At 43.2% G+C, this 13,359-nt stretch overlaps 1 protein-coding gene across 9 annotated transcripts in view; it reads left to right on the top strand.

The window, feature by feature from the left end:
* Positions 1-13,359, top strand: part of ERG (ETS transcription factor ERG) — a 256,558-nt gene that overhangs the window by 188,307 nt on the left and 54,892 nt on the right. For all 9 annotated transcript variants that reach the window (XM_008539408.2, XM_008539400.2, XM_008539405.2 and 6 more), the window contains one exon: positions 9,079-9,296. In XM_008539408.2, coding sequence (XP_008537630.1) covers positions 9,079-9,296 — 218 coding nt within the window. The remainder of the gene's footprint in view (positions 1-9,078; positions 9,297-13,359) is intronic.

The raw sequence follows: 13,359 nt of genomic DNA, 5'->3' as shown, positions 1-13,359 counted from the left end.
AGAAGCCTATGGGAAAAAAATGTGTTTCTTTGTAAGGGAACAAAGAAGCTGTTAACATCACTTACACATTGTTTCTTTTTAAAAAAAAAAAAAACATTTTATTGAGGCTTGATTGACATACAAAAAGCTGTACATATTTAATGTATAAACTTGACGAGTTTGGAGATAAGTATCCACCCAGGAAACCATCATCACCATCACTGCTGTAAACATATCCATCACCTCTGAAAGTTTACTTCCTCTCTCTTTATTTATTTTATTTATTTTTTGTGATAAGAACATTTAACATAAGATCTACACTTTTAGCAAGATTTTAAGTCTATAGTCCAGCATGGTTAATTATAGCGCTTGCCATGCAGTTGCTCTCTCGGATTCATTCCTCTTGCGTATCTGAAACTTTGTCCCCTTTGATTGCCAGGCTGAATAGTCCCATCTCATTCTCCTTTCAAAGGTTTCAAAGAGCATCCTGCATATCACTGAGAAAGCAAGCAGAAGAGTTGTTTTAAAATTGTGCTTGTGTTTCTAATTCCCAGGGTTCATTTGACTCTAGTTTTCATTATTTGGAACGTAATTATTCTTTCTTTGAAATTTTTCTACAAAATTCTAATCTTCCACAATCTTTTTAAGATTTCCACTTCCCAGTTGGATACTTTTTCTCTTTGCTTTGGAAAAGTTGATTTTCTAGTAATGAATATTCCCTAGCTATATAGAGCCCCTAATTTAAGCCTATGTAGATTCAAGGTAAAACTCTGCAATAATGTCCCCCATGATGGTATGACTGCAGCCATATCGTCAAGGGCACTTAGCTTCTGAATTCCTGGTCACTGGCTGCACAACCCATTCATCTCACAAGTATGTATCCCCTCATTTTGATGTGATAGAAGTTTTTGGGTCCCACTTTTAGTGTTGTGATGGGTCTTTAATATAATTTCATGAGTTAGTTCTATGGTTAATATGAGCATCAAGGAACGTGTGATATTAAGAAGCTATTTTGATGCTAGCAACACACACAAAAGATCCTGCCCTGAAAATGCTTGTTTTAATAAAGGTGGGGGAAGGGAGGAGAAGTATGTGAGCCCAGAGAATCTCAGGGGCCAAGGAGAAATCCAGTGAGTTCAGAGCAGGGAAATTTCGGTTGCAGGTCATGAGGTGGCTAGTCTCCAGCTCAGGCTTTTCTGAAGGGCTGTGCTGAAGGGAGGGGAAACACCTTCCAGGATGTTGTAGGGGAGGAAGACGTGTCCTCTACCCTCTGGCTTCTTCTGGCTGGGCTACGAATTAAATTGATGTGAGACGGAATAACAGGAGAAAATCAGACAAAGCTTTATAACATGTATACGTGGGAGAGACTCAGGAAAACTGAGTAACTCACCAAAATGGCAGAGGCTCTCGTCTTAAATACCATCTTCAGCTAAAGACAAAGGGGGATGTTGGGGGCAGGGGGAGTCAATTATGGGAGATTACTGGAAAAGTACAGTAAACAAGAGTAAGGTTATTATGCAGATTTAAGTCCTTGCCATCTGCATTGATAAGAGTTTCTAGAGATAAGGTTATCCCCCTCTTCCTGGTACAGAGAGGAAGACATCTATACAGATGGAGATTTCCCTTACAAGTGTAAATGTCTCTTACAAAGAGTAAGCAAATCCTACTTTTCAGAGTTTCTCTCATACCTGCAGTTTTTAAAAGTAACCAGCCCCAAATAATCCTTATCCCAAAGAGACACATTTTGGGATGGCCAATTTTGATCCCCCACAACGTAAAGGCAAAAAGGTAAGAATTCGGGTTTTCTATATCATTTGTGCAACATCTGCCCTAGTGGGTATGCTAAAGGATTAGGAATGTGTGGCTGTCCTCTAAAGTACTCTACTAATAAAGATGATAAAGGAGAGATAATAGGTAGATAGGTAGATGTGTATATAGAGGCATCTGTAGATGTGTGTATAGATGTGTATGTGTGTATGCGTGTATGTATGTATGTATGTGTTTATGTGCGTATGTATTCGTGTATGTATGCGTACACGTATGTATGCGTACATGTATGTATATGTATGTGTGTATGTATGCATACGTGTATGTATGTGTGTATGTGTGTATGTATGCGTGTATGCGTGTATGTGTGTATGTGTGTATGTATGTGTGTGTGTATGTATGTAGCCAGCCCTGGTGGGCTAGAGTTAAGATTCGGCACTCTCACCACCACCACCCGGTTTCATTTCCCTGTCAGAGGCCCACACCACCCACCTGGCGGTTGTCATACTGTAGTGGCTATGTGTAGCTATGACACTGAAAGCTGTGCCACCAGGATTCCAAATACCAGCAGGGTCACCCCTGGTGGACAGGTTTCAGCAGACCTTCCAGACTAACACACGAGGAAGAAGGACCTGGCCACCCACATCTGAAAAAATTGGCCATGAAAACCCTGTGAATAGCAAGGGAGCAGTGTCTGATAGAGCACCGGGAGGTGAGAGGATGGCGCAAAAAGACCAGGCACGGTTCTACTCTGCTGGACACCGGGCTGCTCCCACAGCGCTAACAACAAATGTATGCACGTATATGTATGTGTGTGTGTGTATCTCCACACCAGTCCTGGGTGTCATTCTCTCAGCGCTGGGCTGGGATTGCGAGTTGTAAACTCGCTTGATACTGAAGCGATACCATATTGGAGAAATACGCTCTTTAGATGGACTTCATTTGCCTATGTACATTTTTCCTTTGAGGTTAATCCAAGATTTTTATATTTTTGAAGGACTAAAATAGCAATGTATTAAATGAGAAAAACGTGAGCACAAAGCTAGATGCTGCATTTAATAAATGATTTTAATGTTTCCTCCACTGAAGAATTAAAAAGAGGAGAATATCAAGAAGGGGCAAAGATGATGTACACCCAGCTTGAGGAGGCCTCTGTCACTCACAGAGTTTGCCTTTTTTTTGGTTATGATTAAGACGTACCAGTCAGATGAAGTTTCTCAACACATGAGATGTTGGCTATATCCAATTCAAAAATACACACGTTTAGAATAAAAACTCCTGAAGCATTGGCACGTTGTTGTTGGGTGAATGGTGGCAAAGTGGAGGTCTTCCCTGGGTGCAGTGTTTATTTTGTTTCTGTTGCTTTGTTCTCCTCCCAAATGTGATTAGGAATAGACTTTCCAGAAGCATCTACTGCGTGTGCTCTGCCTTGAAGAGCAGCTGTAAACTATTGGGCTTGAGACCGTCTAATAAAGAGTTTTCTGATATCGTTACTTCCACAGACATCCATTTACGGTCACCAAGAGGCACTGACTGTAGCATATTTATAGGTGGTGCTCCTACCTGCCCCAGTTTTCTTGTGTATTATTCACTAAGAGAAGTCAAGCATCCACCCACAATGAGCACACCCCAATATGTGGTCATCAGTTTGGGTCTGAATAATCTGATTAACCAAAGAAAAGAGCAAGTTTGTTGACTTAAATCATTAAATAAGAAGTAATGAAATGTATCTGGGAGCTGTTGTTGCATAGCTTCCAGGCTCCCGGGAAAGCATATTGTACTTTAGAAGGTTTCTTACTGGTTTCCACTTCCTCACCTGATCCTTTAATTCCATTCTAAATCCTGGGATTCTGGGCATTATCTTCTCACCCTTCTCTCACCTTTTCCCTCTACCAGACTTTCTCTTTCAAGGTGATTCCATCTCTTATCTGTCATAACAGCCCTGCTCTTTGCACAACCATGACAAGACAGGGTGGTGAAGCACTCTGCATGTGACCATCCTTTTTTTTTTGGTGAGGAAGATTGGCCCTGAGCTAACATCTGTGTCCGTCTTCCTCCATTTTGTATGTGGGACACCTACCACAGCATGGCTTGATGAGCTGTGTGTAGGTCTGTGTCCGGGATCAGAACCCATGAACCCTGGGCCGCTGAAGCGGAGCACACAAACCTAACCACTGCACCACCGGGTCAGCCCTTCGTGTGACCATCTTAACCCAACCTCTTCTTTTTCTCTAATACCCAGAGGGTGGTGAGTGCACAGCCTTGGGGAGTGACTCCACTCAGAGGCCTCGTCCTCACTCGTGTTGTTACTTTTCTTCTCAATCCTGCCTTGTCGTCTCTGGGGAGGAATGACAACTCACCTTCTGGGAATATTGTCAGAACTGAATGACCATGTTTCATAAGATTTAAGATGCCATCGGTTATAAACTGGACCATTATCTTATCTCGCTGCAAAGGAGAAGAAAGGCTACCACAAAACAGTGACATGCCATTGACTGTAAGATGCATCCAGATTGCAGAGCAGATAAAATGTGAAAAATGGTGTATTTTAAAATTGATGAAATAGGATTTAAAAGGATACTGCCTGCAAAGTGCTTAACAAAGTAACCTGGTTTATTATATGATGGATCAGCTATTTATGAGTCAAGAGACAGTGGCTAAAAGATATCTTATCCATTGCAGTGTAAGGAGTTATGTGATGTACCTAATTCTACTTGATTCTGTGCGAGAGAAGTTTAAGGAGTTTTGTGTTGGTTGGTATTGGGATAAGAACGAAAAGGCAGGCTGTTAATTTAAGATGACATTGGCTTCCTGAAGTGGACACTGTGTTGTGATAGGAAGAACTTAAGAATTTTTTTTTTTTTAAAGCATGACCATAATCTTAGCATGCTTGTTCCACTTAGTTTTTCCATTTGTTTTTCATAACTATTTGAGGCACGTAAGACTTGAGGAAACGGAAGATTTGTGAATTGAGTTCTCTGGACAGCCAGTTCTGGCCATCTTCTGAATTTTCGAAAACCTCTTAAGGATCACTTCCCTCTGTATGCTCCGCTTGCTCCAGCTGTGAAAGAGAGCTCATCATTCTTTAAGACTTCCTCAGTTTCAACACTTTACCACACCCAGATTTTCATGAAAATTCAAGTATGTTGGGTTCTCTGTATTAACAATATAGTATTTTTATGAACCATGAGGGATCACAAATTAGAAGCAAATTTATTCCCAGACCTTTATTTTCTAACTCTTTCACTTGAAATATAGGAGCCTCTCAAAATATCCATCTCTTATGGAAAGGTGTCAGGATCCCTAAAATCTTTTGCTGGAAATGTCAGTATGCATACAAAGTACATTCGGCTTTTTTAATTTTCCTCTCAGTTTTTAATCTAAGCATTTTAGATCCTTTGTTGTACCCAAATCTAGTTAAAAATAGAATCGTGTTTTAGTCTCACAGTGTGAAATACAATCTAGCTGAGAACTTCCCACATTCTGGAACTATCGGTCAATTGTTATCCCATGACCAAAATTTGAAGGAATGGTCTTCATATGTTATTGATGTATTCTATATTCAAATGAAATAATAAACACTGCGGTACTAACACAGCGGTACCTTTTGTTTGGGGGCAATTTGCTTAGAATTTATGTGTTTCTCATGAGTTCATAAAAAATGGCATTGGTAGTCTGCCACTTGCCACATCGGAATATCCCAACTTTCCTGGAGCTACAGAAAAAACACCCCCACACACTAGCACACACCAATCTAAAGTTCAGATCTTTTTATAGTAACATAGAGGCAGGCATATTAAATTATTATGCCACATTTCTGCCAGGTTTTGACTTTTTTTGAATTCTCTGTTATAAAGCAACCAAAGCATTTCCCAAGGCCTGCGGCTGGCGGAAGAGTCTGAGAGAATACCCCATACAGGTTAACTAAGGCATCGGCAGGTAGGCAGGTAGGTAGTGAGCCGGCCAGGGATGAAGAGGGGAGCCAGGCGGCAGGCAGGGAATCAGGGACCGCCTCAGTCAAGGTCAGGAAAAGTCGCTCTCAGGGTTGCCATTGAGGGACTCATGTGTTCCTGGTTACTAGCCTGTGTTCAGTGCTCCGTTCTGGTTTTAATCCTACTGGGCTAGAGATTCTCCCCGCTCTGAAGTCCGGGGCTGCCGGGGAGGGAGAGTCCTAGACATCAGGCTTCGTCATTCATTCTCAAACCGAAGGGATCATGAAACCTGCATATAATATAGCTAAGTCAAATGGTGAACAAAGAGATGCTGTTAGTCCATAGCGTTTGTTTTCTTCTGAAGAACAGCTGTGAGCTTTAGTGATCATCCTTGTGGAAGTAGGTCTCTGAAAAACATCCTTCAGCTTCTTTTTACTCCCCCGGTGTGACGATGTGCTACATTGGTGTGTGTGTGTGTGTGTGTGTGCACGCGTGCGTGAGTTTGTTTATTTCTTTGTTTGTTTCCTTTTCCTGAACTGTACTTAATTCTAGGTGTTCGGCAGGCAGCCTTGGTTTAGTTAGCATCACTTTGGGGCGAGTTTTCTGATTGCTCTGTCTTTCCAGCATGTAGACTGTGTGTCCCTCCTTTTGAAATGTTTATCCTGAAGCTTCCTCATTTTTAGCCGGTTTCTCCTCTAGTGAACAAAAGCACTTTTGATGTTCTAAATCATACCCTCTTTCGCATTTTTATGCAATATTAACTTGGAGGAGAATTTTAAGAGATGAAAAGATGTGTGTCTCCCTTATCTCTAGCTTTTGTAAGTTTTTTTTTTCCTAAATCGATCTCAATTAACTTTGATTTCTTTCTTGAGAAAACCATGTGCTGAAATAATGCTTTGCCAGATGTGAGAGTGGGTTCCGCCCCCTCCAAACGCACACTGAAGCCTTGTCTTCGTTCTAACGTTTTCTAAATCCCACGTTACATTTATTGGCATAGAGTGAATACCTACTTTATCTTGGGAATATACTAATATTTTAACATTGTTACTCTTCTGGTTGCAGAAGCTACTTTCTCTTCTCTTTGTCATTTAAAAGTTAGCCTGTCCCTTATATCTAGCCTGTTTCTGCCAATTTCTGATATAAGTCACACATTTATTCATGTTTCTCTTCATCCGTGAGCCAAGGCTAACATTACATAGCATGGTATTCCCTCCGAGCTTTGCTGGGGTCTGCCGGACCAGGCGGGAGAGTGGGGCAGCCTTCAGCCCTATTTCATCTTCTGAGTGTATAAAACCATTCTGTTCAGTGCTTCAGGAAGGGAAATTCTGTTTTGCAAAAATTATTTAAGAAGCTGTAATTTTTGTCTTCTTTAATTAGCACGACTACGCTAAGTCCACGGTGCCGATTTTACTTTTAAACCCTCTTCTGTGAGTTTAGATTCTTAGATTCTTTCCCTCCATTTGTGAGCAAAAGAAGGAGCTGAGTAATTCAGGTTCCCCCGATATTTACCACACCCATTGCTACGCTGAACTTCTGTGCCGCTGCCTCGTACTGTCTGTCTGTTTTGTTGATGTGTTTGGTTTTGCTGCATATTCAAGATATCTTATTATTATTATTTTTCTTTCTTGTGCCTGATGCTGGCTCTCTGGCTGGTGCAACCCATCCTGTTGTTATGTTTTGTGTTAGTTTAAACTCCTGGCTTATTCTTTCAAGACGTGTCACGGGGCTTTGATTCTGGGATTGTAAAGAAGTTGGAGGTGGTGGGGTGTTATATGTGCATGAACCCCTCGCTTCCACTCTGAGGCCCAAAGCCTTAAGTTTGTTCCTTGTGATTCTTTCTGCTCACTGATTCACAGCACAGTGTGCCAGTCGATGGAGTTCATGTCCTTGGAGGCCATGAAAGAAGCTGGTTCTTGGGTAGGTGGGAGATAGAGTAGTGTAGCGGAGTAGACCCTGGGTTGGGGAGTGCTTTGTGAAATTGCATGTGTTCCCTAAAGATTCTGTTACCTCTGCATAGGGAGAGAGGTCTCCATCTTAGAACCGCTGCTTCGTAAGGCTTTATTCCTAACGGGGAGCATCCTTATTTATGTAAATATCAACTCAAAGAATAAGGAGGGCATGCTATTGTGAACACATATCCCAAACCAAGACATGTAAGAAGGCATTGTAGGCTGTGGGGGCAGGAGGGAGCAGATGATAAACACAGGTCCGTTCCATCACTAATTCTCTCATTGATCTTGACTGAGGTGAGGTCTGGACTTTTCTGGATCTCAGATTTGGTCATTTAGAGATGAGAAGCTTGGACTGGAAAGTCTCCACCGCCCTCCTAGCTCCAAAGTTTCATTTTTAAAAATTATGTGACCCACTCAGCACTTGCTTCTCACTAGTTGATAGCAATACCGAGGATGCCAAAGGACTGAAATAAAAAACAAGCTATCATGTAGGGTTTTTTTTTCTGTTATAGAAACCAAAATTGGATTGTCTCATAGTTGTTCTGTGTAGTTGCGTGATAACAATATATCATTCAAGTAGTTGACATTTCCAAATCGAATTTGCCTTTGTTGATTTGGCTGTAGATTATAAGCATAGCCATAGGCTAACCACTCTTCTGACTTAAAACCACACAAGAACGATCCAACAATGACAAATTTCTATTTCTTCTCACCAAACCATGCAAAAGAGCAAAGATATTAATAGAAAGTAAGGGGGGAAAAAGAGCTAGTCAGTGATCCAGATATTTTAAACATCTTGGTATTTGGAGGCATCTGGATAATTCACAGCTTTTTTTTTTTTTTTTGGTTCATTTATCATCCAGATGTTTGCCATCATGGAAACACCACTTGAAACTCTATTTCAGCTAATAACTCAGAAGTGGAAAAATTCGTATCTTTGTATGTTTGTCCTTTGGTGCTCCATTTCTCCCTCACTCTTCTTCTAAGTACCTCTTCTTTAAAATCTCCTGGGTATGTGGCAATTTTGCCAGATGCTTAGGTGTTAGCCGTCACATATCTTTTTTTAATCTTCGTGACCATTCTGTACCCTGTCTGCTTGAATTATAGATTGCATTTGTCAAATAATGACACATGCAATTGGATGTCTTCTAAGACCTTTGAAATTCAACTTCCTTGAGTGGAGATTAAAGTGGGTATTATCTGTGCTGCTGCAGTCAAGCCTGGGGTGTTTGGAGACCTGCATAAAAGTTTTTCTAGGCCGGTCAGTTCCAACTTTTTCGGTCTAGAGGGAAGAAAAACAGCTACTTTTTTCTTCTGAAAGGTAGAAATGGATACCCTAAAAACTGCCTAAAATGTGGTCCCAGTTAGAAAGACCCTAAAGTCAGCAGCTTTTTGAGACATGTCTGTCCTTCGGAGTGGCCTGAATGTGTGTTTCTTTGGGCGTTCAGGAAGCGCTATCCGTCGTGAGCGAGGACCAGTCGTTGTTTGAGTGCGCCTACGGGACGCCGCACCTACCTAAGACGGACATGACCGCGTCCTCCTCCAGCGACTATGGACAGACATCCAAGATGAGCCCACGCGTCCCTCAGCAGGACTGGCTATCTCAACCTCCAGCCAGGGTCACCATCAAGATGGAATGTAACCCTAACCAGGTGAACGGCTCAAGGTAAGGAGGTTGCTGACTTGTTCTCTGGGACTTCTGGTTTTCCTAGCCCTTGAAAAGTCAGAGTAGAAGTTAGTCACGCTACTCCAAAGATTATTTCAGAAAGTAACACCACTGAACAGTCACACTGGGCAATGCTGGGAAAATGTGTTCTCCAGTGGTTTGCGTTGAGGACAGAGGTTGTAAAACCGGTAGCACGTTTACCAAGAACTCACTTTGAAGATGTGGTGTTCAAATCCATTTCCCAGGCGTGAGGGCTCTGTGGGAGGAGGGCCGTGCCTGCATATGGCAGAATTCATCTCTGAGGTTTTTATTGCCTGGAAAAGAATGCTGTCTCATGTTTTTATGGAAGGAGAGTGTCAGCTAGTGGCCAGGCAGCGTAGCAGAAGTCCAAGCCATTTGACTTTGCTAATGGACCTACTTTGTCTGTCCTCCACCCTCACCCCACCCCTCTTCCCTCTCTCTGCCCATCTTTTCATGCATGCTGTTGCTCTCATCTTTACTTACACTTAAAACCAGGCTCCCACGTCGCACCTAATTATTAGCTTTCCTGAGTTTGTCATGCTAATGCTGCGGTCACCTAGAATGTATTATTGAATGCAGAACAATCCCTGGCAATCAAAGGCATTTCATCGGATGTAGTTTTGAAAAGTCAAGTTGATTTCAATTATGATATAATACCCCATATGTATTCAGGGAGGAAGAATATAAAACCTCAGGACAAAGAAAGGATAATTTCTTTTAAATGTTGCATAATCTGACAGTTGTAAGAACAGCTCACATTTTCGAGTACAAAGCCCTTTTATATCCCAGACCCTGTTAATCTTCCAAGCAGCCCTCTGAGCGATGCTTGTCCCCATTTGATGGATGAGGAAGCTGATGCTCAGGCATTTTCTGGCTAACCCAAGATCCCCACTTAAAGCGACTCAGAATTTGGATTCAAACCAAGCGTATCTGACTCCACACCCAGTGCGTTTTCCACTCTGTTGCAGCTATAATAGACCCCTTTTTGTTACAGATATGCTTTAATACTAAATACGTTTTTTCTAAGTGTCATGTTTTATAACTGCGGAAACCGTTGCGTCAACTTCTAGTGTGGCGTTGACAAAGGTGCCAAGTCACAGTACCTCAGAGGGAATGTCAACAGTGCGGCTGGATGTGCCAAACAGGCAGATGGGAGATGCCAGAACTTTCCTGGACTCTGAGCAATCAGTTCATTTCTCTGCATCTAGTTTCTTCTTGAAACTGGGAACAATAAATCTGATGTGGAATATTGATACAACGCAGGTCCCTTAAGTGGAATTCAAGCCAAGGCAAGCCCATCTTGGACCTCCTCAGGAGATTAATTCCTAGACTTCTGAAAGGACCTTGGTAGAAAATGCGATGGTAGGATCCAGGATACCAGAGTCCAGGGTGGTTATTCATTATCTGTAAATTTTACAGGTAAGTGCTATCCATCTGATAGGATGTTTCCACTGATCATTAACTGTAAATATTCCTGAGTCTTAGAAGAATGCAGCACAATCATGTTCTAGAGAATGCAACAGTGTTTATGTAGAAGAATAATTGTGGAGCTAACCCTGGAATCCTTGAATGGATTCTATTTGTGAGAGAGTCATGTGATCCCCTACACGCCAGGATAGTCAGGCTGCAAACACAAGAGCAAGATGCATGTCTAAAGCTTTCTTCTTCGAAGGCTAGTTTCTACCTGCAGGAAATACATCACTGTGTGTGTGTGTGTATGTGAGAGAGAGAGAGAGAAGGAGAGACAGGGAGAAAACACTTCGGGCAAAGGGGCATGGAGATGATTTCCAGCTGGTAATAGCAGAGTGAGCCGTGCCCTGGCCCTTGTTTCTGGACTCTGGCCCAGGACCAGCTCCAGGAGCGCCGGTCCGGATTTAGCAAGCCTTAGAAAGGAGACTGAGTGAGGAGGTGAGAACGGCGTTGCAGAAACAAAACTCTCTCTTGTTCTCACTGTGCTATTCCTGAGTTTAAAAACAGAAAGAAAGAACAAGCAGGCTGCCGTCTGGCGGGGGAGGCGCAGATGCTGTTTCCTTTGATGCTGGCCTGTGCTTTCCTTCACCAGCTCATGTCCACTTACCCACCTGGCCAGGCCTGGGCAGCCTCCCCAAGCTGAGGCGGTGACCACAGGGATTCTGGACAGGGGCTGAAGCTCAGGTGACCCGGAGCCTGGCCAAGGGGCTTCAGTCCCCAAGAAAGTCACGGTGGCCTGGGCAGCCTTTCCCACATTCTTCAGTTGCATCCTGGGGAAGGCTGTTTGGTGGTTCCCCTCTAAGGCAGCTGCAAAGATGGGGGCTCAGCTCGGGGTCTCTTCCCTGGGAAATGAAACTGTTTTTGGAGGAATTGGACAGTTTTCTTGCAAGGAAGCAATGGACACTTTACTATCTTCGCCTCTCAGGCCCTCACAGAATTCTGAGATTACTCAGAATGCTCCTGTCATAGAATTTTAAAGGCAGTTCCAGCTTTTGGAGCAAACTGAGATGTGTTTGAGTGGTGGATACCGAGAAGTCAAACGTATCACTCTCCTCGTCTTCCTCGAGGATTCGCAGTGGTGTTGGCCTGTCCATGAAGAGGACACTATTGACTCCGTCTACTTGGCATCAAGGTCCACACGCTTCCTTGGTAGAAAATGGCGGGCCTGGCATGAAATAGAGAGGGAAAGAGTTTATCCCTTCAGGCACTTCCCAAGTTTTGTGAAATTGAGCTATGGTACAGAGGTCAACTGGTCACTGGGCGTCACCATTTCCCACCCCCAAGAATATTCAGGGGAGACAAGAGGGTGACATATATTGATCCTCTTTGTAGAAGAGAAGACTACAGTGTTCCTGCCCATCCTTCCCAGGTCTCAGTGTGTCTGCAGGAGTTGAGCGAGGGGCCCGGCCTGGTGTGCCAGTCGAGGTTCTCCAGAGAAACAGAACCAACAGGATGCATATTTAAGAGATTTACAGGCATACCTCGCTTTATTGCACCTTGAAGATATTGCATTTTTTTACAGGACTCTCCACCAGCAAAGATTATGGCTCACTGAAGGCTCAGATGATGGTTAGCATTTTTTAGCAATAAAGTTTTTTTTTTTTGAGGAAGATTAGTCCTGAGCAAACATCTGCCACCAATCCTCCTCTTTTTGCTGAGGAAAACCGGCCCTGAGCTAACATCTGTGCTCATCTTCCTCTAATTTATATGTGGGATGCCTGCTACAGCATGGCTTGATAAGTGGTGCATAGGTCCGTGTCTGGGATCCGAACCAGTGAACCCCAGGCTGCTGAAGGGGAGTGCACGAACTTAACCGGTGCGCCACCAAGCTGGCCCCATAAAGTATTTTTTAATTAAGATATGCCCATTGAGTTTTTAGACATAATGCTGTTGCACACTTATTAGACTGCAGTATAGTGTAAACATAACTTTTACATGCGAGAGGAAACCAAAAAACTTCGTGTGACTCACTTCATTGTGCTATTTGCCTTATTGTGGTGGTCTGGAACCGAACTTGCTGTATCTCTGAGGTGTGCCTGTATTTTAAAGAACTGGCTCATGGAATTGTGGCAGTTGTCAAATCTGAGGTCTGTAGGGCATTCCCGCAGGCTGGAAACTCAGGCAGGCGTTGACACTACAGTCTTGAGGCGGAATTTCTTCTTCCTCAGGAAAATCTCAGATTTTGCTCTTTTAGGCCTTACACTGATTAGGTGAAACCCACCCACATTATCAAGGATAATCACTTTTATTTAATGTCAGGGGCTGTAGACGTTAACCACATCTATGAAAGACCCTCACAGCAACACCTCCATCAGTGTTGGATTACAATACTAGGTACGATGGCCTGGCCAAGTGGACACAAGAAACTGACCACGCATGGTGCTCCCGGGCCCTGTGCTGGTCAGTGTTGGTGGAGCCATGCCTTTCGGACCAAGGTTCAAGGGCTTTGGGAGGATGGAGGAACTTAGTTCCCAACCAAACGGTGGAATGCTATGAAACCTCGGCCCTACTGGGCTCGCAAGCTCCTGACATGAAATACAAGTGGTGAAACGAGATCTGTTGCCATTTTCGC

The sequence above is a fragment of the Equus przewalskii genome, chromosome 27 (genome assembly GCF_037783145.1).
Source record: "Equus przewalskii isolate Varuska chromosome 27, EquPr2, whole genome shotgun sequence".
Classification (NCBI taxonomy): domain Eukaryota; kingdom Metazoa; phylum Chordata; class Mammalia; order Perissodactyla; family Equidae; genus Equus; species Equus przewalskii.
Note: the sequence above shows the minus strand (reverse complement) of the source record. Positions and strands in the feature narration are given on the sequence as shown.